Here is a 27,366-nt window from a genome sequence, read left to right on the forward strand (position 1 = left end):
AAACACAGAAAAAAAAAATCCCGAAAATCGGTTGGAAAATTCCTTTATTTGGGGCCGGATTTTGGGGTGAATTCCACAAAATTTGGGGTCCCATTGGGAAGGATTTGGGGCTGAATTTTCAGGTGAATTTGGCAAAATTTGGGGTGGATTTTGGGGCTGAATTTGGCAAAATTTGGGGCGGATTTTGGGGCTGAATTTGGCAAAATTTGGGGCGGATTTTGGGGTCCCCCGGGTCCCATTTCTGGCAGAATTTGGGGCGAATTTGGCAAAATTTGGGGCAGATTTTGGGGTCCCTGGGTCCCATTTCTGGCAGAATTTGGGGTCGGGATTTGGGGTGAAATTGGCAAAGTTTGGGGCCGATTTTGTGGCTGAATTTGGCAAAATTTGGGGCAGATTTTGGGGCAAATTTGGCAAAAATTGGGACAGATTTTGGGGCTGAATTTGTCAAAATTTGGGGCGGATTTTGGGGTCCCCGGGTCCCATTTGGGGCCAATTTTGGGGTCGGGATTTGGGGCAAATTTGGGGCAGATTTTGGGGCAAATTGGGCTGAATTTGGGGCCGATTTTGGGGTCAGGATTTGGGGCGAATGTGGCCAAATTTGGGACCAATTTTGGGACAAATTTGGGCGATCTTGGGCTGAATTTGGGGCCGAATTTGGGGTCAGGATTTGGGGCCGAATTTGGGGCCGATTTTGGGGCAAAATTGCCCAATTTTGGGCCGATTTTGGGCCGAATTTGGGCTGAATTTGGGGCCGATTTTGGGGCGAATTGGGCCGAATTTGGGGTCAGGATTTGGAGCCGATTTTGGGGCGAATTGGGCCGAATTTGGGGTCAGGATTTGGAGCCGATTTTGGGGCGAATTGGGCCGAATTTGGGGCCGAATTTGGGGCCAATTTTGGGCCGATTTTGGGGCGAATTGGGCCGAATTTGGGGCCGAATTTGGGGCCAATTTTGGGCCGATTTTGGGCTGATTTTGGGGCCGATTTTGGGGCGAATTGGGCCGAATTTGGGGCCGATTTTGGGGCGAATTGGGCCGAATTTGGGGCCGATGTTGGGGTCACGGGAGCCGCCCCCCCCCCGAGTGGACGCTGAAATATTCGGGGCCCCCCCCGTGGGGGAGGGGCGCCTTGGGGGGGGGAGGGGCGGCCCAGCCCCCTCCCCCTCCCCCCGCCGGGGTCTCCTCCACCTGCGGCCGCACCTGGGGGGGGAGGGGCCATTTTGGGGCCATTTTGGGGGATTTTGGGGCTCCCCCCAACCCCTGAAAATGAAATTTTGGGCGATTTTTCCCCCAATTTTGGGCTCCCCCCACTCCTGGAACCAAAATTTTGGATTTTCCCCCCAATTTTTGGGCTCCCCCCAACCCCTGAAAATGAAATTTTTGGGATTTTCCCCCCAATTTTGGGCTCCCCCCAACCCCGGGAATGAAAATTTTGGGTTTTCTCCCAGTTTTGGGCTCAACCCATCCCTGGTACCAAAATTTTGCGTTTTCCCCCCAATTTTGGGCACACCCCAACCCCTGAAATGAAATTTTTGGGATTTCCCCCCAATTTTGGGCTCCCCCCAACTCCTGGAACCAAAATTTTGGGATTTTCCCCGCAATTTTTAGGTGTTTCTCCCCTAATTTTAGTGATTTTTTCCCGTTTTTTGGTATTTTTCCCCATTTTTCCCAAAATTTCAGGATTTTCCCCCAAATCTTTCCCCATCACTCACACTGGGCTGTGTTTCCCCATTTCTCTCCCATTATTTCCCCGTTATTTTCCCCATTTTTTGGCCGTTTTTCCCCATTTTTTGGCCGTTTTTCCCCATTTTTGGGGCTATTTTCCCCATTTTTGGGGCTATTTTCCCCATTTTTTGGCCGTTTTTCCCCATTTTTGGTGCTATTTTCCCCATTTTTGGGGCTATTTTCCACATTTTTTGGTGCTATTTTTCCCATTTTTGGGGCTATTTTCCCCATTTTTTGGCCGTTTTTCCCCATTTTTTCACCGTTTTTCCCCATTTTTTTTTTGTTTTTTCCCAAAATTTCAGGTTTTTCCCCCAAATCTCACCGCGGGCGGCCCCGGGGCGGGGATGGCGAAGAGCTCGGTGAAGCCCGGGACATTTCCCCCCCTTCATCCCCATTCTTTGGGCTATTTTCCCCATTTTTTAGTGTTTTTTCCCATTTTTTGGTATTTTTTCCCCATTTTTCCCAAAATTTCAGGATTTTCCCCCAAATCTTTCCCCATCACTCACACTGGGCTGTGTTTCCCCATTTCTCTCCCATTATTTTCCCCATTTTTGGGGCTATTTTCCCCATTTTTTGGCCGTTTTTCCCCATTTTTTCAGCGTTTTTCCCCATTTTTTTTTTTGTTTTTTCCCAAAATTTCAGGGTTTCTCCCCAAATCATTCCCGCCACTCACACTGGGCTGTGTTTCCCCATTTCTCTCCCATTATTTCCCCATTATTTTCCCCATTTTTTGGGGCTATTTTCCCCATTTTTGGGGCTATTTTCCCCATTTTTTGGCCGTTTTCCCCCATTTTTTCACTGTTTTTCCCCTTTTTTTTTTTGTTTTTTTCCCAAAATTTCAGGATTTCTCCCCAAATCTCACCGCGGGCGGCCCCGGGGCGGGGATGGCGAAGAGCTCGGTGAAGCCCGGGACATTTCCCCCCCTTCATCCCCATTTTTGGGGCTATTTTCCCCATTTTTTAGTGTTTTTCCCCATTTTTTGGTATTTTTCCCCATTTTTCCCAAAATTTCAGGATTTTCCCCCAAATCTTTCCCCATCACTCACACTGGGCTGTGTTTCCCCATTTCTCTCCCATTATTTCCCCATTATTTTCCCCATTTTTGGGGCTATTTTCCCCATTTTTGTGGCTATTTTCCCCATTTTTTCACCGTTTTTCCCCATTTTTTCACCGTTTTTCCCCATTTTTTTTTTGTTTTTTCCCAAAATGTCAGGATTTCTCCCCAAATCTCACCGCGGGCGGCCCCGGGGCGGGGATGGCGAAGAGCTCGGTGAAGCCCGGGACATTTCGCCCCCTTCATCCCCATTTTTTGGGCTATTTTCCCCATTTTTTGGCCGTTTTTCCCCATTTTTTCACCGTTTTTCCCCATTTTTTTTGTTTTTTCCCAAAATTTCAGGGTTTTCCCCCAAATCTTTCCCCATCACTCATACTGGGCTGTGTTTCCCCATTTCTCTCCCATTATTTCCCCATTATTTTCCCCATTTTTGTGGCTATTTTCCCCATTTTCTGGCCATTTTTCCCCATTTTTTCACCGTTTTTCCCCATTTTTTTTTTGTTTTTTCCCAAAATGTCAGGATTTCTCCCCAAATCGTTCCCGCCACTCACACTGGGCTGTGTTTCCCCATTTCTCTCCCATTATTTCCCCATTATTTTCCCCATTTTTGGGGCTATTTTCCCCATTTTTTGGCCGTTTTTCCCCATTTTTTGGCCGTTTTTCCCCATTTTTTCACCGTTTTTCCCCATTTTTTTTTTGTTTTTTCCCAAAATGTCGGGATTTCTCCCCAAATCTCACCGCGGGCGGCCCCGGGGCGGGGATGGCGAAGAGCTCGGTGAAGCCGCCGCCGCCGTCCCCCACGAACGCGACGTTGCGGTGGCCGCGGGGGGGGGAGGGGCGCGGGGGGGGCGGCCCCGCCCCTCCCCCCCCGCCCGGCGCCACCTGCGCGCGGCGCGCGCGGAACGGGAAGTTCTGATTGGCTGCCGAGGGCCGCGTCAGCACCTGCGCTTGGCGCCAAAACCACGCGCGGTCGGGAACGTTCCGCGGGGTTTGGGGGAAAAATGGGGATTTTGGGGAAAATGGGGGGAAATGGGATTTTTGGGGGGAAAATTGGAATTTTTTGAGGGGAAAAATGGGGGGAATGGGATTTTGGAGGGGGGAAAATGGGGGGAAAATGGGATTTTGGGGGGAAAATTGGAATTTTTTGAGGGGAAAAATGGGGGGAAATGGGATTTTGGAGGGGGAAAATGGGGGGAAATGGGATTTTGGGGGGAAAATTGGAATTTTTTGAGGGGAAAAATGGGGGGAATGGGATTTTGGAGGGGGGAAAATGGGGGGAAATGGGATTTTTGGGGGGAAAATTGGAATTTTTTGAGGGGAAAAATGGGGGGAATGGGATTTTGGAGGGGGGAAAATGGGGGGGAATGGGATTTTTGGGGGGAAAAATGGGGAAATGGGATTTTTGGGGGGAAAATGGGGGAAATGGGATTTTTTGGGGGGGAAATGGGGGAAATGGGATTTTTGGGGGGAAAAATTGGGATTTTTTGAGGGGAAAAATGGGGGGAATGGGATATTCGAGGGGGGAAAATGGGGGGAAATGGGGGGGAATGGGATTTTGGGGGGAAAATGGGGGGGAAATGGGATTTTTGGGGGAAAATGGGGGGGAAATGGGATTTTTGGGGGGAAAATTGGGGGAAAAATTGGGATTTTTGGGGGGAAAATGGGATTTTTTTGGGGAAAAATTGGGGGGGAAAATGGGATTTTGGAGGGGGAAAATTGGGATTTTTTGAGGGGAAAAAATGGGGGGAAATGGGATTTTTGGGGGGAAAAATGGGGGGAAATGGGATTTTTGGGGGGAAAAATGGGGAAATGGGATTTTTGGGGGGAAATGGGGGGAAAATGGGATTTTTGGGGGGGAAAATGGGGGGGAATGGGATTTTGGAGGGGGGAAAATGGGATTTTTTGGGGGAAAATGGGGGGGAATGGGATTTTTGGGGGGAAAATGGGGGGGAAATGGGATTTGGGAGGGGGGAAAATGGGGGGAAATGGGATTTTGGAGAGAAAAATGGGGGGAAAATGGGATTTTTGGGGGAAAAATGGGGGGAAATGGGATTATCGAGGGGGAAAAATGGGGGGAAATGGGATTTTTGGGGGGAAAATTGGGATTTTTTTGGGGAAAAAATGGGGGGAATAATTGGGATTTTTTTGGGGAAAAATGTGGGGGAAATGGGATTTTTTTGGGGGGAAAAATTGGGATTTTTTTGGGGGGAAAAATGGGGGGGAAATGGGATTTTGGAGGGGGAAAATTGGGATGTTTTTGGAGAAAAAATGGGATTTTTTGGGGGAAAAGTTGGGATTTTTCAGGGGAGTTTGGGGCGGTTTTGGGGCTCAGGGGAGCTCAGGGTTTTTGGGGTGTTTTTGGGGTGTTTTTGGGGTGTTTTGGGTGGTTTTTGGGGTGTTTTTTGGGGGTTTTGGGGTGTTTTTGGGGGTCCCTCACCAGGAAGACGCCGTGGGCGTAGAGGTGCGTCCCCAGCTGGATCCCGTTGACGATTTTCTCCCGCGCCCATTTGGGGATCCCAAAATTGGCCACGAGCGCCGAGACCGGCACGGCCAGGAACCTGCGGGGACACCCCAAAAACACCCCAAAAACACCCCAAAAAATCCCAAGTGAGACCCCAAAATTACAGAAAAAAAATCCCAAGTGAGACCCCAAAATTACAGAAAAAAAATCCCAAGTGAGACCCCAAAAATCCCCCAAAAAAATCCCAAGTGAGACCCCAAAAATCCCCCAAAAAAATCCCAAGTGAGACCCCAAAAATACCCCAAAAAACCCCAAGTGAGACCCCAAAAATACCCCAAAAAAATCCCAAGTGAGACCCCAAAAATCCCCTCAAAAATCCCAAGTGAGACCCCAAAAATACAGAAAAAAAAACAAAAAAAAATCCCAAGTGAAATCCCAAAAATCCCCCAAAAAAATCCCAAGTGAGACCCCAAAAATACACCAAAAAATCCCAAGTGAGACCCCAAAAATACAGAAAAAAAACCACAGAAAAACCCAAGTGAGACGCCAAAAATACAGAAAAAAAACCCCAAAAAAATCCCAAGTGAGACCCCAAAAATCCCCCAAAAAATCCCAAGTGAGACCCCAAAAATCCCCCAAAAAATCCCAAGTGAGACCCCAAAAATCCCCCAAAAATTCCCCCAAAACCCCAGGTGAGACCCCAAAAAAACCCCTCTGAGACCCCCCCCCAAAAAACCCCAAGTGAGACCCCAAAACCTGCAGGGACACCCCAAAAAAACCCAAAAAACTCCCAGGTGTGCCCAAAATTCCCCATTTTACCCATTTTCCCCCAATTTTCACTGATTTTCCCCCAATTTTCACCGATTTTCCCCCAATTTTCCCCGATTTTCCCCCAATTTTCACTGTTTTTCCCCATTTCCCTGCCCAGGTGTGCTTCTATCCCTCCCAGGTGTGCCCAGGTGTGCCCAGGTGTGCCCCAAACCCCCAATTTTCCCCATTTCTCCCCCAATTTTCACCGATTTTCCCCAAATTTTCACCGATTTTCCCCCAATTTTCGCCATTTTTCCCCAAATTTTCACCGTTTTTCCCCCAATTTTCACCGTTTTTCCCCCAATTTTCACCGTTTTTTCCCATTTTCCCCCGAATTCTCCCCGTTTTGGCTCTCACCAGACGGCGTAGGCGGCCAGGAAGGGCAGGTAGAAGCGGCGCCGCTCGGGCACGGCGCTGAGCCCCCCAGGTGTGCCCAGGTGTGCCCAGGTGTGCCCAGGTGTGCCCAGGTGTGCCCAGGTGTGCCCCAGACCCCCAATTTTCACCGATTTTCCCCCAATTTTCACCGATTTTCCCCCAATTTTCCCCATTTCTCCCCCAATTTTCACCGATTTTCCCCCAATTTTCACTGTTTTTCCCCATTTCCCTGCCCAGGTGTGCTTCTATCCCTCTCAGGTGTGCCCAGGTGTGCCCAGGTGTGCCCCAAACCCCCAATTTTCCCCATTTCTCCCCCATACTTTCACCGTTTTTCCCCCAATTTTCGCCGTTTTTCCCCCAATTTTCACTGTTTTTCCCCCAATTTTCGCCATTTTCCCCCGAATTCTCCCCGTTTTGGCTCTCACCAGACGGCGTAGGCGGCCAGGAAGGGCAGGTAGAAGCGGCGCCGCTCGGGCACGGCGCTGAGCCCCCCAGGTGTGCCCAGGTGTGCCCGGGTGTGCCCAGGTGTGCCCCAAACCCCCAATTTTCACCGATTTTCCCCCAATTTTCACTGTTTTTCCCCATTTCCCTGCCCAGGTGTGCTTCTATCCCTCCCAGGTGTGCCCAGGTGTGCCCAGGTGTGCTTCTATCCCTCTCAGGTGTGCCCAGGTGTGCCCAGGTGTGCCCAGGTGTGCCCCAAACCCCCAATTTTCCCATTTCTCCCCCATACTTTCACCGATTTTCCCCCAATTTTCACCGATTTTCCCCCAATTTTCACCGTTTTTCCCCCAATTTTCACCGATTTTCCCCCAATTTTCACCGTTTTTCCCCCAATTTTCACCGTTTTTCCCCAAATTTTCACCGTTTTTCCCCCGTTTTTCCCCGTTTCTCCCCGTTCTGGCTCTCACCAGACGGCGTAGGCGGCCAGGAAGGGCAGGTAGAAGCGGCGCCGCTCGGGCACGGCGCTGAGCCCCCAGGTGTGCCCAGGTGTGCCCAGGTGTGCCCAGGTGTGCCCCAAACCCCCAATTTTCACCGTTTTTCCCCCAATTTTCACTGTTTTTCCCCATTTCCCTGCCCAGGTGTGCTTCTATCCCTCCCAGGTGTGCCCAGGTGTGCCCAGGTGTGCCCAGGTGTGCCCCAAACCCCCAATTTTCCCATTTCTCCCCCATACTTTCACCGTTTTTCCCCCAATTTTCACCGTTTTTCCCCCAATTTTCACCGTTTTTCCCCCAATTTTCACCGTTTTTCCCCCAATTTTCACCGTTTTTCCCCGTTTCTCCCCGTTCTGGCTCTCACCAGACGGCGTAGGCGGCCAGGAAGGGCAGGTAGAAGCGGCGCCGCTCGGGCACGGCGCTGAGCCCCCCCAGGTGTGCCCAGGTGTGCCCAGGTGTGCCCCAAACCCCCAATTTTCACCGATTTTCCCCAAATTTTCCCCGATTTTCCCCCAATTTTCACCGATTTTCCCCAAATTTTCACTGTTTTTCCCCATTTCCCTGCCCAGGTGTGCTTCTATCCCTCTCAGGTGTGCCCAGGTGTGCCCCAAACCCCCAATTTTCCCCATTTCTCCCCCATTTTTTACCGATTTTCCCCCAATTTTCACCGATTTTCCCCCAATTTTCACTGTTTTTCCCCATTTCCCTGCCCAGGTGTGCTTCTATCCCTCTCAGGTGTGCCCAGGTGTGCCCAGGTGTGCCCAGGTGTGCCCCAAACCCCCAATTTTCCCCATTTCTCCCCCAATTTTCCCAGATTTTCCCCCAATTTTCCCCAATTTTCCCCAATTTTCCCCCAATTTTCACTGTTTTTCCCCATTTCCCTGCCCAGCTGTGCTTCTATCCCTCTCAGGTGTGCCCAGGTGTGCCCCAAACCCCCAATTTTCACTGATTTTCCCCCAATTTTCACTGTTTTTCCCCATTTCCCTGCCCAGCTGTGCTTCTATCCCTCTCAGGTGTGCCCAGGTGTGCCCAGGTGTGCCCAGGTGTGCCCAGGTGTGCCCCAAACCCCCAATTTTCCCCATTTCTCCCCCATACTTTCACCGATTTTCCCCCAATTTTCACCGTTTTTCCCCCAATTTTCACCGATTTTCCCCCAATTTTCACCGTTTTCCCCCGAATTCTCCCCGTTTTGGCTCTCACCAGACGGCGTAGGCGGCCAGGAAGGGCAGGTAGAAGCGGCGCCGCTCGGGCACGGCGCTGAGCCCCCCCAGGTGTGCCCAGGTGTGCCCAGGTGTGCCCCAAACCCCCAATTTTCACCGATTTTCCCCAAATTTTCACCGTTTTTCCCCCAATTTTCGCCGATTTTCCCCCAATTTTCACCGTTTTTCCCCATTTCCCTGCCCAGGTGTGCTTCTATCCCTCTCAGGTGTGCCCAGGTGTGCCCAGGTGTGCCCCAAACCCCCAATTTTCCCCATTTCTCCCCCATACTGTCACCGATTTTCCCCAAATTTTCACCGATTTTCCCCCAATTTTCACCGTTTTTCCCCCAATTTTCACCGTTTTTCCCCGTTTTCCCCCGAATTCTCCCCGTTTTGGCTCTCACCAGACGGCGTAGGCGGCCAGGAAGGGCAGGTAGAAGCGGCGCCGCTCGGGCACGGCGCTGAGCCCCCAGGTGTGCCCAGGTGTGCCCAGGTGTGCCCCAAACCCCCAATTTTCCCCATTTCTCCCCCAATTTTCCCAGATTTTCCCCCAATTTTCACTGTTTTTCCCCATTTCCCTGCCCAGGTGTGCTTCTATCCCTCTCAGGTGTGCCCAGGTGTGCCCAGGTGTGCTCAGGTGTGCCCAGGTGTGCCCCAAACCCCCAATTTTCCCCATTTCTCCCCCATACTTTCACCGATTTTCCCCCAATTTTCGCCGTTTTTCCCCCAATTTTCCCCTTTTTTCCCCGTTTTTCCCCAAATTCTCCCCGTTTTGGCTCTCACCAGACGGCGTAGGCGGCCAGGAAGGGCAGGTAGAAGCGGCGCCGCTCGGGCACGGCGCTGAGCCCCCCAGGTGTGCCCAGGTGTGCCCAGGTGTGCCCAGGTGTGCCCAGGTGTGCCCAGGTGTGCCCCAAACCCCCAATTTTCCCCATTTCTCCCCCATACTTTCACCGATTTTCCCCCAATTTTCACCGTTTTTCCCCATTTCCCTGCCCAGGTGTGCTTCTATCCCTCCCAGGTGTGCCCAGGTGTGCCCAGGTGTGCCCCAAACCCCCAATTTTCACCGATTTTCCCCCAATTTTCACCGATTTTCCCCCAATTTTCACCGTTTTTCCCCCAATTTTCACCGTTTTTCCCCAAATTTTCACCGTTTTTCCCCGTTTTTCCCCGTTTCTCCCCGTTCTGGCTCTCACCAGACGGCGTAGGCGGCCAGGAAGGGCAGGTAGAAGCGGCGCCGCTCGGGCACGGCGCTGAGCGTGGCGCCCACGGCGCCGCAGAACCAGGCGAAGGCTCCGAACTGCAGCGCGATCAGCCCGTAGCCCGCCGGGGACTCGTAGGTGTACAGCACCTGCCCGGGGTCAAAGAACTGCCCAAAAAAACAGCGGGAATTGCCCAAATGCAGCCCCAAACATCCCCGAAATAGCCCCAAAATATCCCTGAAATAGCCCCAAAATATCGTCAAAATATTCCTGAAATAGCCCCAAAATATTGCCAAAATATTCCTGAAATAGCCCCAAAATATTGCCAAAATATCCTCAAAATATCGTCAAAATATTGCCAAAATATACCTGAAATATCCCTGAAATACCCCCGAAATATCGTCAAAATATTCCTGAAATAGCCCCAAAATATCCCCAAAATATGGCCAAAATATCCTCAAAATGTTGTCAAAATATTGCCAAAATATCCCTGAAATATCCCTGAAATAGCCCCAAAATATTGCCAAAATATTGCTAAAATATTGCCAAAATATCCTCAAAATATCGTCAAAATATTGCCAAAATATCCCTGAAATACCCCCGAAATATCGTCAAAATATTCCTGAAATAGCCCCAAAATATCCCCAAAATATTGCCAAAATATCCTCAAAATGTTGTCAAAATATTGCCAAAATATCCCTGAAATATCCCTGAAATAGCCCCAAAATATTGCCAAAATATTGCTAAAATATTGCCAAAATATCCTCAAAATATCGTCAAAATATTGCCAAAATATCCCAGAAATAGCCCCAAAATATCCTCAAAATATCCCCGAAATATCGTCAAAATACTCCTGAAATAGCCCCAAAATATTGCCAAAATATTGCTAAAATATCCTCAAAATATTGTCAAAATATTGCCAAAATATTGCCAAAATATTGCCAAAATATCCCTGAAATATCGTCAAAATGTTGCCAAAATATTGTCAAAATATCCTCAAAAACATCCCCAAAAAACAGCCCCGGCGTCAGAAAAAACGAGGCCAAAATAGCCCCAAATATCCCTGAAATATCCCCAAAATATCGTCAAAATATTCCTGAAATAGCCCCAAAATATCATAAAAATATCATAAAAATATCCCTGAAATATCGTCAAAATATTCCTGAAATATCCCCAAAATATTGCCAAAATATCCTCAAAATATTGTCAAAATATTGCCAAAATATCCCTGAAATATCCCCGAAATATCCTCAAAATATCCCTGAAATATCGACAAAATATTCCTGAAATAGCCCCAAAATATCCTCAAAATATCATAAAAATATCCCTGAAATATTGTCAAAATATTGCCAAAATATCCCCAAAATATTCCTGAAATATCCTCAAAATACTGTCAAAATATCGTCAAAATATCCCCGAAATAAAGCCAAAATATCCTCAAAATACCCCAAAATATTGTCAAAATATTGTCAAAATATCCCCAAAATATCCCCCAAAATAATCCAAATATATCCCCAAGATATCCCCAAAAAAATCCCAAAATATCCCCAAAAATACCCCAAAATAATCCCAAAATATCCTGAAAATATCCCCGAAATATCCCCAAAATATCCTGAAATACCCCAAAAAGAATCCCAAAATATCCCCCAAAATAAACAGAAAATAGCCCCAAAATCTCCCCAAAAAATCCCAAAATATCCCCAAAATAAATCCCAAAACCAACAAAAAAACCCCAAAAAATTGGGATGAATTTTGGGGTAAATTTTGGGGTTTTTTTAGGGTGAATTTGGGGTTTTTAGGGGTGGATTTTAGGGGGGAAATTGGGGTGAATTTGGAGTTTTTGAGGTCAATTTGCAGGAATTTTAGAGGTGGATTTGGGGGTGAATTTTGGGGATTTTGGGGTGAATTTTGGGGGAAATTTTGGAGATTTTGAGGGGGATTTTTTGGGGATTTTTGAGGGGATTTTTGGGGGATATTTGCGATTTTTGCGGTGAATTTTGGGGTTTTTGGGGGATTTTTGGAGTTTTTGAGGTGAAATTTGGGTTTTTTTGGTGGGGATTTTTTGGGGGATTTTTAGGGTGATTTTTTGGGGTGATTTTGGGGTGATTTTGGGGTGATTTTGGGGTGAATTTGGGCGTTTTTGGCTGACCTGGGCCTCGTAGGTGAGCAGCGCCACGTGGGCGAGGCTGAGCCCCGAATTTGGGGTTTTTGGGGTGAAATTTGGGTTTTTTGGGGGGGGATTTTTTGGGGGCTATTTGGGATTTTTGGGGGATCTTTAGGGTGAATTTTTGGGATATTTTTGGGGTGATTTTGGGGTGAATTTGGGCGGTTTTGGCTGACCTGGGCCTCGTAGGTGAGCAGCGCCACGTGGGCGAGGCTGAGCCCTGAATTTGGGGTTTTTGGGGTGAAATTTGGGTTTTTTGGGGGGATTTTTCGGGGGATTTTTGGGGGATCTTTAGGGTGATTTTTCGGGATATTTTTGGGGTGATTTTGGGGTGAATTTGGGCGGTTTTGGCTGACCTGGGCCTCGTAGGTGAGGAGCGCCACGTGGGTGAGGCTGAGCCCCGAATTTGGGGTTTTTGGGGTGAAATTTGGGTTTTTTGGGGGGATTTTTCGGGGGATTTTTTGGGGGATCTTTGGGGTGATTTTTTGGGGTGAATTTGGGATTTTTCGGGGATGATTTTGGGGTGAATTTGGGCGTTTTTGGCTGACCTGGGCCTCGTAGGTGAGCAGCGCCACGTGGGCGAGGCTGAGCCCCAAATTTGGGGTTTTTGGGGGGATTTTGGGTTTTTTGGGGGGATTTTTCGGGGGATTTTTGGGGGATCTTTGGGGTGAATTTTTGGGATATTTTTGGGGTGATTTTGGGGTGAATTTGGGCGGTTTTGGCTGACCTGGGCCTCGTAGGTGAGCAGCGCCACGTGGGCGAGGCTGAGTCCCGAATTTGGGGTTTTTGGGGTGAAATTTGGGTTTTTTTGGGGGGATTTTTGGGGGATCCATGGGGTGATTTTTTGGGGTGATTTTGGGGTGATTTTTTGGGGTGATTTTGGGGTGATTTTGGGGTGAATTTGGGCGTTTTTGGCTGACCTGGGCCTCGTAGGTGAGCAGCGCCACGTGGGCGAGGCTGAGCCCCGAATTTGGGTTTTTTGGGGTGAAATTTGGGGTGAAATTTGGGTTTTTTTGAGGGGATTTTTTTGGGGATCTTTGGGGTGATTTTTTGGGGTGATTTTGGGATTTTTCGGGGATGATTTTGGGGTGAATTTTGGGGGTTTTGGCTGACCTGGGCCTCGTAGGTGAGCAGCGCCACGTGGGCGAGGCTGAGCCCCGAATTTGGGGTTTTTGGGGGGATTTTGGGTTTTTTGGGGGGGATTTTTCGGGGGATTTTTGGGGGATCTTTGGGGTGATTTTTTGGGGTGATTTTGGGGTGATTTTGGGGTGAATTTGGGCGGTTTTGGCTGACCTGGGCCTCGTAGGTGAGCAGCGCCACGTGGGCGAGGCTGAGCCCTGAATTTGGGGTTTTTGGGGTGAAATTTGGGTTTTTTTGAGCGGATTTTTTGGGGGATCTTTGGGGTGATTTTTTGGGGTGATTTTGGGGTGATTTTGGGGTGATTTTGGGGTGAATTTGGGCGGTTTTGGCTGACCTGGGCCTCGTAGGTGAGCAGCGCCACGTGGGCGAGGCTGTACAGGGTCATGTAGACGGACAGACGGACGGAGCCCCCGGCGCTGATGCGGCCCCTGAGCGACCGGGCAGTGACCCCCGAGTGACCCCTGACCCCCGCGTGACCCCTGACCCCCGGCTGACCCCCGCGTGACCTTTGCCCCACCTGGTGACGGAGAATCCCTTGCCCAGCAGGATCAGCATCAGGAGGAAGACGAGGAAGCTGATGGAGAACAGGAGCTTCCCTGGGGGGCAAAGGTCACCCCAAATCCCCCCAAAATGTCCCAAAACGGCCCCAAAAAAACCCCCAAAATTCCCCCCAAAATGTCCCAAAACGGCCCCGAGACAGTCCCAAAAAAACCCCCAAAAAAAACCCCAAAATCCCCCCAAAATCCCCCCAAAATTTCCCAAAACGGCCCCGAGACAGTCCCAAAAAAACCCCCAAAATCCCCCCAAAATTTCCCAAAACAGCCCCGAGACAGTCCCAAAATCCCCCCAAAAAAAACCCCAAAATCCCCCCCAAATCCCCCCAAAATTTCCCAAAACGGCCCCGAGACAGTCCCAAAAAACCCCCAAAAATCCCCCCAAAATTTCCCAAAACGGCCCCGAGACAGTCCCAAAAAAACCCCCAAAATCCCCCCAAAATCCCCCCAAAATTTCCCAAAACAGCCCCAAAAAACCTCCCTAAAATTTCCCAAAACAGCCCCAAAACAGTCCCAAAAAACCCCCAAAATCCCCCCAAAATTTCCCAAAACGGCCCCGAGACAGTCCCAAAAATCCCCCCAAAATCCCCCCAAAATGTCCCAAAACAGCCCCAAAACAGTCCCAAAAAACCCCCAAAATCCCCCCAAAATTTCCCAAAACGGCCCCAAAAAACCCCCCCAAAATTTCCCAAAACAGCCCCGAGACAGTCCCAAAAATCCCCCCAAAATTTCCCAAAATGTCCCAAAACAGTCCCAAAAAACCCCCCCAAAATCCCCCCAAAATTTCCCAAAACGGCCCCGAAACAGTCCCAAAAAAAACCCCAAAATTCCCCCCAAAATTTCCCAAAACGGACCCAAAAAAACCCCCCCGAAATTTCCCAAAATGGCCCCAAAACAGTCCCAAAAAAACCCCCCAAAATCCCCCCCAAAATTTCCCAAAACAGCCCCAAAACATTCCCCAAAATCCCCCCAAAATGTCCCAAAACAGCCCCAAAATATTCACAAAAACCCCCCCAAAATCCCCCCAAAATTTCCCCAAACGACCCCCAAAATGTTCCCCAAAATCCCCCCAAATATTCCCAACAAATCCCCCCAAAATTTCCCAAAATGGCCCCAAAACAGTCCCAAAAAAACCCCCAAAATCCCCCCAAAATTTCCCAAAACGGCCCCAAAACATTCCCCAAAATCCCCCCAAAATTTGCCAAAACGGCCCCAAAACAGTCCCAAAAAAACCCCCAAAATCCCCCAAAATTTCCCAAAATGGCCCCAAACCCCCCCAAATCCCCCCAAAATTTGCCAAAACGGCCCCAAAAAAAGCCCCCAAAATCCCCCCAAAATTTCCCAAAATGGCCCCCAAAACATTCCACAAAATCCCCCCAAAATTCCCATAAATACTCCCAAAAAATCCCCCCAAAATTTCCCAAAACTGCCCCGAAACAGTCCCAAAAAAACCCACAAATTTTCCCAAAACATTCCCCAAAATTCTCCCAAAATTTCCCCAAACATTCCCCACAATCCTCCCAAAATTTCCCAAAAAATTCCCAAAACATTCCCAAAAATCCCCCCAAAATCCCTTTGAATGCCCCAAATTTTCCCAAATTTTGCTCAAATTCCTCCAAAATTTTCCAAAATTATCCCAAATTCCCAATTTTTACCAAAATTCCAACTTTTACCAAATTTCCCCAAATCCTCCCATAATCCCCCCAAAATCCCTTTAAATGCTCAAATTTTACCCGATTTTTGCCCAATTTTCATCCAAATTTTGCTCAATTTTCACCCAAATTTCCCCAAACTCTTCCCAAATTCTGAAATTGCCCAAAATCGCCGGAATTGCCCCCAAATCCTCCCCAAAAATCTCTCAAATCCTCCCAAATTCCCCCCAAAATCCCTTTAAATGCCCCAAATTTTACCCGTTTTTTGTCCAATTTTCGCCCCAATTTTGCCCAATTTTCACCCAAATTCCCCCAAAATTTCCCCAATTTTTTCCCGAATTGCCCAAAATCGCCGGAATTGGCCCCAAATCCGTACCCAGGAGTTTGAGGGGGCCGTGCCCCACCCCGTCCCAGCCGTACTGGCCCCAGTAGACACAGCTCAGCAGGAGGCTCAGAACTGGGGGGAAAGGGGGTGAGACCCCTCCCCAAATTCCCCCGGACCCCTCCCCAAATTCCCCCCGACCCCTCCCCAAATTCCCCCCGAGACCCCAGACCCAAATCACCCCAAAAACCCCCAAATTTACCCCAAAAAAACCCCCAAAATTCCTACCCAAAACCCCCCAAAATCCCCAAATTCTCCCCCCAAAATCCCCCCCAGAATTGGGGAGGGGGCGCGAAAACGAGGGTGAGACCCCTCCCCAAATTCCCCCGGACCCCTCCCCAAATTCCTCGAGACCCCTCCCCAAATTCCCCCCGAGACCCCAGACCCAAATCACCCCAAAAACCCCCCAAATTTACCCCAAAAAAACCCCAAAATTTCCACCCAAAACCCCCCAAAATCCCCAAATTCTCCCCCCAAAATCCCCCCCAGAATTGGGGAGGGGGCGCGAAAACGGGGGTGAGACCCCTCCCCAAATTCCCCCGGACCTCTCCCCAAATTCCTCGAGACCCCTCCCCAAATTCGCCCCGAGACCCCAGACCCAAATCACCCCAAAAACCCCCAAATTTACCCCAAAAAACCCCCAAAATTTGCACCCCAAACCCCCCAAATTCCCTCCAAATCCTCCTGAATTCCCCCCCCCGAGACCCCTCCCCAAATTCCCCGGGACCCCTCCCCAAATTCCCCTGGACCCCTCCCCAAATTCCCCCCGAGACCCCAGACCCAAATCAACCCCAAAACCCCCAAATTTACCCCAAAAAAACCCCAAAATTCCCAACCAAAACCCCCCAAAATCCCTCCAAATCCTCCTGAATTCCCCCCCCGAGACCCCTCCCCAAATTCCCCCGGACCCCTCCCCAAATTCCCCCCGAGACCCCAGACCCAAATCACCCCAAAAACCCCCAAATTTACCCCCAAAAAAACCCCAAAATTCCTACCCAAAACCCCCCCAAAATCCTCAAATTCTCCTCCCAAAATCCCCCCCAGAATTGGGGAGGGGGCGCGAAAACGGGGGTGAGACCCCTCCCCAAATTCCCCCGGACCCCTCCCCAAATTCCCCGGACCCCTCCCCAAATTCCTCGAGACCCCTCCCTAAATTCCCCCCGAGACCCCAGACCCAAATCAACCCCAAAACCCCCAAATTTACCCCAAAAAAACCCCAAAATTTCCACCCAAAACCCCCCAAAATCCCTCCAAATCCTCCTGAATTCCCCCCCGAGACCCCTCCCCAAATTCCCCCGACCTCTCCCTAAATTCCCCCCGAGACCCCAGACCCAAATCACCCCAAAAACCCCCAAATTTACCCCAAAAAAAACCCGAAATTCCCAACCAAAACCCCCCCAAAATCCCCCCCAGAATTGGGGAGGAGGCGCGAAAACGGGGGTGAGACCCCTCCCCAAATTCCCCCGGACCCCTCCCCAAATTCCCCGAGACCCCTCCCCAAATTCCCCCGGACCCCTCCCCAAATTCCCCCCGAGACCCCAGACCCAAATCACCCCAAAAACCCCCAAATTTACCCCAAAAAAACCCCAAAATTTCCACCCCAAATCCCCAAATTCTCCCCTCAGAGTCCCTCCCAGAATTGGGGAGGGGGCGCGAAAACGGGGGTGAGACCCCTCCCCAAATTCCCCCGGACCCCTCCCCAAATTCCCCCGACCCCTCCCCAAATTCCCCCCGAGACCCCAGACCCAAATCACCCCAAAAACCCCCAAATTTACCCCAAAAAAACCCCAAAATTCCCAACCAAAACCCCCCAAAATCCCTCCAAATCCTCCTGAATTCCCCCCTCGAGACCCCTCCCCAAATTCCCCCCGACCCCACCCCAAATTTCCCGAGACCCCTCCCCAAATTCCCCCCGGGACCCCAGACCCAAATCACCCCAAAAAAACCCAAATTTACCCCAAAAAACCCCCAAAATTTGCACCCAAAAAACCCCCCAGAAGCCCCCAGACCCAATTCCCCCCCGAAGCCCCCAGACCCAATTCCCCACCCCGAAGCCCCCAGACCCAAATTAACTTCCTGAAGCCGCCAGACCCAATTCCCCCCCCCGAAGCCCCCAGACCCAAATCCCCTTCCCAAAGCCCCCAGACCCAAATCCCCCCGAAGCCCCCAGACCCAAATCCTTTTCTCAAAGCCCCCATACCCAATTCCCCCCGAAGCCCCCAGACCCAATTCCCCACCCCGAAGCCCCCAGACCCAATTCTCACCCTCCAGCCCGGCCGCCGCCATGAACATCTTGTAGGTGGTGTGGAGCAGCTGCAGCCCCTTCAGCCGGTCTGGGGAGGGGGCGGGGGGCTCGGAGACCCCTCCCCAAATTCTCTGAGCCCCCCCCGAGACCCCTCCCCAAATTCCTGAGACCCTCGAGACCCCTCCCCAAAAAACCCGGAGGTTTTAGAGCCCCAAAAAAGCCTCAAAAGAGCCCAAAATCACCGAATTTTGGGACTTGAGACCCCTCCCCAAATTCCTCCGAGACCCCTCCCCATATTCCTCCGAGACCCCTCCCCAAATTCCGCCCCGAGACCCCTCCCCAAATTCCTGAGACCCTCGAGACCACTCCCCCCAAAAAAAGGAGGTTTTAGAGCCCAAAAAAGCCTCAGAAGAGCCCAAAAACCCCGAAGTTTGGGACTTGAGACCCCTCCCCAAATTCCCCTGAGACCCCTCCCCAAATTGCCTCAGGACCCCTCCCCAAATTCCGCCCCGAGACCCCTCCCCAAATTCCTGAGACCCTCGAGACCCCTCCCCAAAAAAAACCAGAGGTTTTAGAGCCCAAAAAAGCCTCAAAAGAGCCCAAAAACCCCCGAATTTTGGGACTTGAGACCCCTCCCCAAATTCCCCTGAGACCCCTCCCCAAATTCCCCTGAGACCCCTCCCCAAATTCCCCCGGGACCCCTCCCCAAATTGCCGCCGCTCACAGCCGCAGTAGCAGGAGAGGAGGAAGATGAGGATGAAGATGAGGAGGAAGGTGATGTCGGTCTCCAGGATGCCTGCGAGGGGCGGGAATTGGGTCTGGGGGCTTCGCGGGACCCCCCCCGAGACCCCTCCCCAAAATCCGGGCAGCCCCAGGAGGCAGCGGAAAAAAACCCGGAGTTTTTACGCCCCAAAAAACCCCAAAAGAGCCCAAAAAACCCCAAATTTTCCAGCTGAGACCCCTCCCCAAATTGCAACAGGCGCGTGAGACCCCTCCCCAAATTCCCTGAGACCCCTCCCCAAATTCTCTGAGCCCCCTCCCCAAATTCCCTGAGACCCCTCCCCAAAAATCCCGGAATTTTTAGACCCCAAAAAGCCCAAATAAAGCCCCCAAAAAGTCCCAAAAAAGAGAAAAATCCCCAAATTTTCGAGCAGAGACCCCTCCCCAAATTCCCAGAGCCCCCTCCCCAAATTCCCCAGGACCTCCCAGACCCCTCCCCAAAAAATCCCGGAGTTTTTAGAGCCCAAACAGCCCCAAAAGAAGCAAAAAATCCCCGAAATTTCATCAATGGAGCCCCCAGACCCAAATGGAGCCCCCAGACCCAAATCAACCCCAAATAAAATCCTAAAAAAAATCCCCAAAATCCACCAAAAAAATCCCCAAAATCCCAAAAAACCCTAAAACCCCAAAAACCCCCTAAAAATCCCCCCAAAAACCCCCAAACTGAAGCCCCCAGCCCCAATTGAAGCCCCCAGACCCAAATGGGAGCCCCCAGACTCAAATAAACCCCAAATAACCCCCTGAAAAAATCCCTAAAAACCCCAAATAAACCCCAAAAAATCCCAAATAACCCCCCCAAAAAAACCCAAAAAAAACCCAAAAACGCCCAACCTGAAGCCCCCAGCCCCAATTGAAGCCCCCAGACCCAAATGGGAGCCCCCAGCCCCAAATGAACCCCAAATAACCCCCTGAAAAAAACCCTAAAAACCCCAAATAAACCCCAAATAACCCCACAAAAAAACACAAAAAACCCCCAAAAAATCCAAGTGAAGCCCCCAGCCCCAATTGAAGCCCCCAGCCCCAAATGGGAGCCCCCAGCCCCAAATCAACCCCAAATAACCCCCTGAAAAAATCCCTAAAAAACCCCAAATAACCCCCAAAAAATCCCAAAAAACCCCCCCAAAAAACCCAAAAAAAACGCCAAAAACGCCCAACCTGAAGCCCCCAGCCCCAATTGAAGCCCCCAGCCCCAAATCAACCCCAAATAACCCCCTGAAAAAATCCCTAAAAACCCCAAATAACCCCCAAAAAATCCCAAAAAACCCCCCCAAAAAACCCAAAAAAACCCCAAAAACGCCCAACCTGAAGCCCCCAGCCCCAATTGAAGCCCCCAGACCCAAATGGGAGCCCCCAGACTCAAATAAACCCCAAATAACCCCCTGAAAAACCCCTAAAAACCCCAAATAAACCCCAAAAAATCCCAAATAAGCCCCCCAAAAAAACCCAAAAAAACCCCAAAAACGCCCAACCTGAAGCCCCCAGCCCCAATTGAAGCCCCCAGCCCCAATTCCCCCGCACCGAACTCGTCGGCCGAGAAGTGCCGGGTCCAGAAGGAGTCGCCGTTGGTCAGAACCATCTCGTACTCCAGCTCCAGCCCCCCGCCCTGCTTGGGGAAAATTTGGGCAATTTTGGGGCATTTTGGGCAGTTGGGGATTTTTGGGGATTTTTTTGGAAATTTTGGGGTTTTTTTCCGGGAGGTTTTGGGGGGTTTTTGGGCTTTTTTCTGATTTTTTTGTGATGATTTTTCTGATTTTTTGGGGTTTTTTGGGGAGGTTTGAGGGATTTTTTTTTTGGGGTGGATTTGGGGTTTTTGGGGTTTTTAGGGATTTAGGGATTTTAGGATTTTTGGGGATTTTTGCGGTTTTGGGATTTTTGGGGTTTTTTTAGGGGCGTTTTTGTGGGTTTTTTGGGTCTTAATTCGATTTTTTTGGTGATTTTATTGTGGTTTTTTTGGGGTTTTTTTTGGGAGCTTTAAGGGATTTTTTTTGGGGTAGATTTGGGGTTTTTGGGGTTTTTGGGATTTTTGGGGATTTTTGCGGTTTTGGGATTTTTGGGGGTTTTTTAGGGGCATTTTTGGGGGGGTTTTTGGGTCTTAATTGGATTTTTTTGGTGATTTTTTTCGTGTTTTTTTGGGTTTTTTTGGGGAGATTTGAGGGATTTTTTTGGGGGTGGATTTTCGGGTAGATTTTGGGGTGGATTTTGGGGTGAATTCGGGGGATTTTGGGTCACTCACCCCACACTTGCTGAGCGCCACGTACCACCAGCGCTCCCACACCGAGCTCGGGGCTTTGGGGTGGATTTTGGGATGAATTTGGGATATTTTGGGGCGGTTTTTGGGATGGATTTTGGGGTGGATATTTTGGGTTATTTTGGGGTGGATTTTGGGGTGAATTCAGGGGATTTTGGGTCACTCACCCCACACTTGCTGAGCGCCACGTACCACCAGCGCTCCCGCACCGAGCTCGGGGCTTTGGGGTGGATTTTGGGGTGAATTTGGGATATTTTGGGGCGGTTTTTGGGATGGATTTTGGGGTGGATATTTTGGGTTATTTTGGGGTGGATTTTGGGGTGAATTCGGGGGATTTTGGGTCACTCACCCCGCACTTGCTGAGCGCCACGTACCACCAGCGCTCCCGCACCGAGCTCGGGGCTTTGGGGTGGATTTTGGGGTGAATTTGGGATATTTTGGGGCGGTTTTTGGGGTGGATTTTGGGGTGGATATTTTGGGTTATTTTGGGGTGGATTTTGGGGTGAATTCAGGGGATTTTGGGTCACTCACCCCACACTTGCTGAGCGCCACGTACCACCAGCGCTCCCGCACCGAGCTCGGGGCTTTGGGGTGGATTTTGGGGTGAATTTGGGATATTTTGGGGCGGTTTTTGGGGTGGATTTTGGGGTGGATATTTTGGGTGGATATTTCGGGTTATTTTGGGGTGAATTCGGGGGATTTTGGGTCACTCACCCCGCACTTGCTGAGCGCCACGTACCACCAGCGCTCCCACACCGAGCTCGGGGCTTTGGGGTGGATTTTGGGGTGAATTTGGGATATTTTGGGGCGGTTTTTGGGATGGATTTTGGGGTGGATATTTTGGGTTATTTTGGGCTGGATTTTGGGGTGAATTCGGGGGATTTTGGGTCACTCACCCCGCACTTGCTGAGCGCCACGTACCACCAGCGCTCCCGCACCGAGCTCGGGGCTTTGGGGTGGATTTTGGGGTGAATTCGGGATATTTTGGGGCAGATTTTGGGGTGGATTTTGGGGTGGATTTTGGGGTGGATATTTTGGGTTATTTTGGGCTGGATTTTGGGGTGAATTCGGGGGATTTTGGGTCACTCACCCCACACTTGCTGAGCGCCACGTACCACCAGCGCTCCCGCACCGAGCGGAAGCTGCGGCCGCTGGAGCAGCTCAGGACCCTCCCCGAGACCCCCGGCAGCACCTGGGGGGGGGCGGGGTCAGCCCTGGAGACCCCAGACCCAAAATTCCCAGACCTGAGACCCCCCCCCCCAAAAAAAACCCGGAGGTTTTAGACCCCAAAAAGCCCCAAAAAAGCTCAAAAATGCCCCAAAAGACGTCCCAAAAGAGACCAAAAAAATGCCCCAAAATTTTATAAAAAAACGTCCCAAAAATGCCCAAAAAAGCCCCAAAAAAAGGCCCAAAAACTCACAAATTTTTGGGCTGAGACCCCTCCCCAAATTGCTGTGGAACCCTGAGACCCCTCCCCAATTTCTCTGAGACCCCTCCCCAAAAAATCCGGGGTTTTCAGACCCAAATAGCCCCAAAAGATCCCAAAAAAAGCCCCAAAAAAGCCCAAAAAGACCCAAAAAAGCCCCAAATTTTCGGGCTGGGACCCCTCCCCAAATTGTCCCGGAAGCCCCCAGACCCAATTCGCACCTGGCAGCCGGACCAGGCGTACTGCGTGGTCAGGTTGATCACCTGGTTGTTCTCGGGCCGGATCACCGACTCCTTGGCCAGGCAGTCCTGGAGACCCCTCCCCAAATTAACCGGAGACCCCTCCCCAAATTAACCGGAGACCCCTCCCCAAATTAAATCCCCAGCCCCAAATACTCCCCAAATATCCCCCAAAGCCCCCAGCCCCAAAAGAAGCCCCCAGCCCCAAATGAAGCCCCCAGCCCCAATTGAAGCCCCTAGCCCCAAATACCCCCCAAAGCCCCCAGCCCCAAATATCCCCCAAAGCCCCCAGCCCCAAAAGAAGCCCCCAGCCCCAAATATCCCTCAAAGCCCCCAGCCCCAAAAGCACCCTCAGACCCAAATGAAGCCCCCAGCCCCAAATATCGCCCCAAAGCCCCCAGCCCCAAATGCCCCCCAAAGCCCCCAGCCCCAATTGAAGCCCCCAGCCCCAACTGAAGCCCCCAGCCCCAATTGAAGACCCCAGCCCCAAATATCCCCCCAAAGCCCCTAGCCCCAAAAGCAGCCCCCAGCCCCAATTGAAGCCCCCAGCCCCAAATATCCCCCCAAAGCCCCTAGCCCCAAAAGCAGCCCCCAGCCCCAATTGAAGCCCCCAGCCCCAACTGAAGCTCCCAGCCCCAAATACCCCCCAAAGCCCCCAGCCCCAAATATCCCCCCAAAGCCCCCAGCCCCAATTGAAGCCCCCAGCCCCAATTCGGACCTTGCCCCCCCTCCTGTAGACCGCCGGCCACTGGGAGGGGTCGTCGAAGTAGAGCAGAATGTTCTGGCAGCACTTGGCCTAAATTGGGGAGGGGTCCCGCTGGGGGGGATTTGGGGCTGGGGGCTTTGGGGGAGTTTGGGGGAATTTGGGGCTGGGGGTTTTATTTGGGTCGGGGGCTTTGGGGGAGTTTGGGGGTATTTCGGCTGGGGGCTTTGGGGGGTATTTGGGGCTGGGGGCTTTATTTGGGGCTGGGGGCTTTGGGGGAGTTTGGGGGAATTTGGGGCTGGGGGTTTTATTTGGGGCTGGGGGCTTTGGGGGAGTTTGGGGGAATTTGGGGCTGGGGGCTTTATTTGGGGCTGGGGGCTTTGGGGGAGTTTGGGGGAATTTGGGGCTGGGGGTTTTATTTGGGGCTGGGGGCTTTGGGGGAGTTTGGGGGAATTTGGGGCTGGGGGTTTTATTTGGGGCTGGGGGCTTTGGGGGAGTTTGGGGGTATTTGGGGCTGGAGGTTTTATTTGGGGCTGGGGGCTTTGGGGGAGTTTGGGGATATTTGGGGCTGGGGGTTTTATTTGGGGCTGGGGGCTTTGGGGGAGTTTGGGGGAATTTGGGGCTGGGGGTTTTATTTGGGGCTGGGGGCTTTGGGGGAGTTTGGGGATATTTGGGGCTGGGGGTTTTATTTGGGGTGGGGGCTTTGGGGGAGTTTGGGGGTATTTGGGGCTGGGGGTTTTATTTGGGGTGGGGGCTTTGGGGGAGTTTGGGGGTATTTGGGGCTGGGGAATTTATTTGGGGCTGGGGGCTTTGGGGGAGTTTGGGGATATTTGGGGCTGGGGGTTTTATTTGGGGTGGGGGCTTTGGGGGAGTTTGGGGGAATTTGGGGCTGGGGGTTTTATTTGGGGTGGGGGCTTTGGGGGAGTTTGGGGGAATTTGGGGCTGGGGGTTTTATTTGGGGTGGGGGCTTTGGGGGAGTTTGGGGGAATTTGGGGCTGGGGGTTTTATTTGGGGTGGGGGCTTTGGGGGAGTTTGGGGGTATTTGGGGCTGGGGAATTTATTTGGGGCTGGGGGCTTTGGGGGTATTTGGGTCTGGGGGCTTTGGGGGTAGTTGGGTCTGGGGGCTCTGGGGGTATTTGGGTCTGGGGGCTTTGGGGGATTTCCAGGGGGTATTTGGGTCTGGGGGCTTTAGGGGATATCTGGGGGGTATCTGGGGGATATTTGGGTCTGGGGGCTTTGGGGATATTTGGGTCTGGGGGCTTTGGGGATATTTGGGTCTGGGGGCTTTGGGGGATTTCCAGGGGGTATCTGGGGGATATTTGGGTCTGGGGGCTCTGGGGGTATTTGGGTCTGGGGGCTCTGGGGGTATTTGGGTCTGGGGGATATTTGGGTCTGGGGGCTCTGGGGGTATTTGGGTCTGGGGGCTTTGGGGGTATTTGGGTCTGGGGGCTCTGGGGGTATTTGGGTCTGGGGGCTTTGGGGACCCCTCCCCACACGGGGCTGACCTCGGGGTAGCGGAAGTGGAAATCCAGGCGGCCGAAATCCGACAGGAAACAGAAGCGGGTCAGGAACACCCAGTCCTGGCAGAGACCCCAGACCCAAATCGGGACCCCAGACCCAAATCGGGACCCCAGACCCAAATCGAGACTCCAGACCCAAAAAGAATCCCCCCAAGGAACTCCCCAAAACTTCCCCCCCCAAATTCCCCAGGGGCCCCTCCCAGAGACCCCAGACCCAAATGGGGACCCCAGACTCAAATCGAGACCCCAGACCCAAATCGGGACCCCAGACCCAAATCGAGACCCCAGACCCAAATCGAGACTCCAGACCCAAAAAGAATCCCCCCAAGGAACTCCCCAAAACTTCCCCCCCCAAATTCCCCAGGGGCCCCTCCCAGAGACCCCAGACCCAAATAGGGACCCCAGACCCAAATGGAGCCCCCAGACCCAATGAGGACCCCAGACTCAAATTAGGACCCCAGACCCAATGAGGACCCCAGACCCAAATCGGGACCCCTGAGCCAAATGGAGACCCCAGACCCAAAAAGAATCCCCCCCCAAGGAACTCCCCAAATTCCCCAGGGGCCCCTCCCAGACACCCCCAGAGACCCCAGACCCAATTGGGGACCCCAGACCCAATGGAGCCCCCAGACCCAATGAGGACCCCAGACCCAAATGGAGCCCCCAGACCCAAATTCCACCCCCAAGACCCCCCCGACCCCACTCAAAACTCCCAGAAGCCCCCCAAGAACCCCCCCAGACTCCCCCCAAACCCCCCCGGAGCCCCCAGACCCAAATCCCACCCCAAGACCCCTCCCCAAACCCCGCGGTTGCCACGGCAACGGCCGCGTTCCCACGGCAGCGGGAGGGGATTTGGGGAGGGGTCCCTGAACTCCCCGGGACCCCCCCGGGACCCCCACAAACCACGAGGGGGGTGGGTGTGAATTGGGGGGGGGGGTCCGGTGTAATTTGGGGAGGGGTCTCCATGGAAATGGGGGGTCCGGTGTAATTTGGGGAGGGGTCTCCATGGAAATGGGGGGGTCCGGTGTAATTTGGGGAGGGGTCTCCGTAGAAATGGGGGGTCCGGTGTAATTTGGGGAGGGGTCTCCGTAGAAATGGGGGGTCCGGTGTAATTTGGGGAGGGGTCTCCATAGAAATGGGGGGTCCGGGTGTAATTTGGGGAGGGGTCTCCATGGAAATGGGGGGTCCCGGTATAAATTTGGGGAGGGGTCTCCATAGAAATGGGGGGTCCGGTGTAATTTGGGGAGGGGTCTCCATGGAAATGGGGGGGTCCGGTATAAATTTGGGGAGGGGTCTCCATGGAAATGGGGGGTCCCGGTATAAATTTGGGGAGGGGTCTCCATAGAAATGGGGGGTCCGGTGTAATTTGGGGAGGGGTCTCCATGGAAATGGGGGGTCGGGTGTAATTTGGGGAGGGGTCTCCATAGAAATGGGGGGTCCGGGTGTAATTTGGGGAGGGGTCCCGATAGAAATGTGAGAGGATCCCGGTTCCTCCTGGGGGGTCCCGATATAAATTTGGGGGGGATCTGATGCAATTTGGGGAGGGGTCCGGATATAAATGGGGGGGGGTCCGGCTGTAATTTGGGGGGGGGTCCCGGTATAAATTTGGGGAGGGGTCCCTCTCCTTATGGAACGGAGAAAATCGCGCTATAACGGGGCGGGGAGGGGTCTCGCTATCAAATTAAATTAAATTAAATTAAATTAAATTAATTTTTTCCAATCAAACCCCCCGCTTCTCCCGGTGGGGGGGGGGGGTCCTTACCCATAATTGGGGGGTCCCCAAGCCCCCCCCCAAAGCCCCCTCCCCAAATTCCCCGCTGACCTCCTTGGTGCTGATGCGGCCCCGCACGTACTTGGGGGCGGCTCCCGCGGGCAGCAGCAGCAGCAGCAGCGGCAGCAGCGCCGGGGACCCCCCCCGGGACCCCCGCGGGACCCCCAAATCCGCCGGGACCCCCCCCGGGCCCCCCAAAACCCCCGGGACCCCCCCCGGCCGCAGCCCCATCGCCCCCGGCCCAGCGCGCCGCCGGCCGCGCCCACTGCGCCAGGCCACGCCCAGGGGGCGGGGCTTTGGGGTTTGGGGGGGTTTGGGGGATTTTGGGGGGGTTTAGGGGGGATTTGGGGGGATTGGGGGGATTTGGGGGGGTTTAGGGGGATTTGGGGGGTTTTGAAGGTTTTGGGGGGATTTGGGGGGATTTGGGGGATTTTGGGGGGTTTGGGGGGATTTGGGGGGATTTTGGGGGGGATTTGGGGGGTTTGGGGGGATTTGGGGGGGATTTGGGGGGGTTTGGGGGGGATTGGGGGGGATTTGGGGGCGATTTGGAGGTTTTGGGGAGAGTTTGGGGGATTTTGGGGGATTTTGGGGGAGCTTTGGGGGGATTTAAGGGGATTTGGGGGGGATTTGGGGGGATTTGGGGGAGTTTGAGGGAATTTGGGGGGATTTGGGGGGATTTGGGGGGATGTGGGGGGGATTTGGGGGATTTTGGGGGGATTTGGGGGGGATTTGGGGGGATTTGGGGAGATTTGGGGGATTTTGGGGGAGTTTGGGGGGGATTTGGGGGGATT

The 27,366-nt window shown here is 52.3% G+C and overlaps 1 protein-coding gene across 6 annotated transcripts; it reads right to left on the reverse strand.

Moving 5' to 3' along the window:
- Positions 1 to 27: 27 nt before the first annotated feature.
- TMEM145 (transmembrane protein 145) lies at positions 28 to 26,821 on the reverse strand. 6 transcript variants are annotated; one of them, XM_085564559.1, is made up of 15 exons: positions 26,627 to 26,821; positions 24,790 to 24,864; positions 23,300 to 23,377; positions 22,564 to 22,650; positions 22,007 to 22,108; positions 20,192 to 20,271; positions 18,613 to 18,684; positions 17,908 to 17,976; positions 15,638 to 15,718; positions 13,573 to 13,629; positions 13,390 to 13,483; positions 9,746 to 9,918; positions 5,213 to 5,333; positions 3,514 to 3,717; positions 28 to 1,197 (listed from the first exon to the last, which is right to left on the reverse strand). In XM_085564559.1, exons 1-15 carry the CDS (start codon positions 26,804 to 26,806, stop codon positions 1,057 to 1,059), a joined length of 1,614 nt encoding a protein of 537 aa, XP_085420685.1. In that variant the 5' UTR covers positions 26,807 to 26,821; the 3' UTR covers positions 28 to 1,056. The 6 variants fall into 6 exon arrangements, 5 of the variants coding, with proteins under 5 accessions (XP_085420685.1, XP_085420683.1, XP_085420684.1 ...); XM_085564557.1 differs by having other exon boundaries at positions 13,573 to 13,651; positions 20,187 to 20,271; XM_085564558.1 differs by having other exon boundaries at positions 20,192 to 20,274.
- Between the last annotated feature and the right edge of the window lie 545 nt (positions 26,822 to 27,366).

Source organism: Lonchura striata, chromosome 33 (genome assembly GCF_050655825.1).
Source record: "Lonchura striata isolate lonStrDom1 chromosome 33, ASM5065582v1, whole genome shotgun sequence".
NCBI classification, from domain to species: domain Eukaryota; kingdom Metazoa; phylum Chordata; class Aves; order Passeriformes; family Estrildidae; genus Lonchura; species Lonchura striata.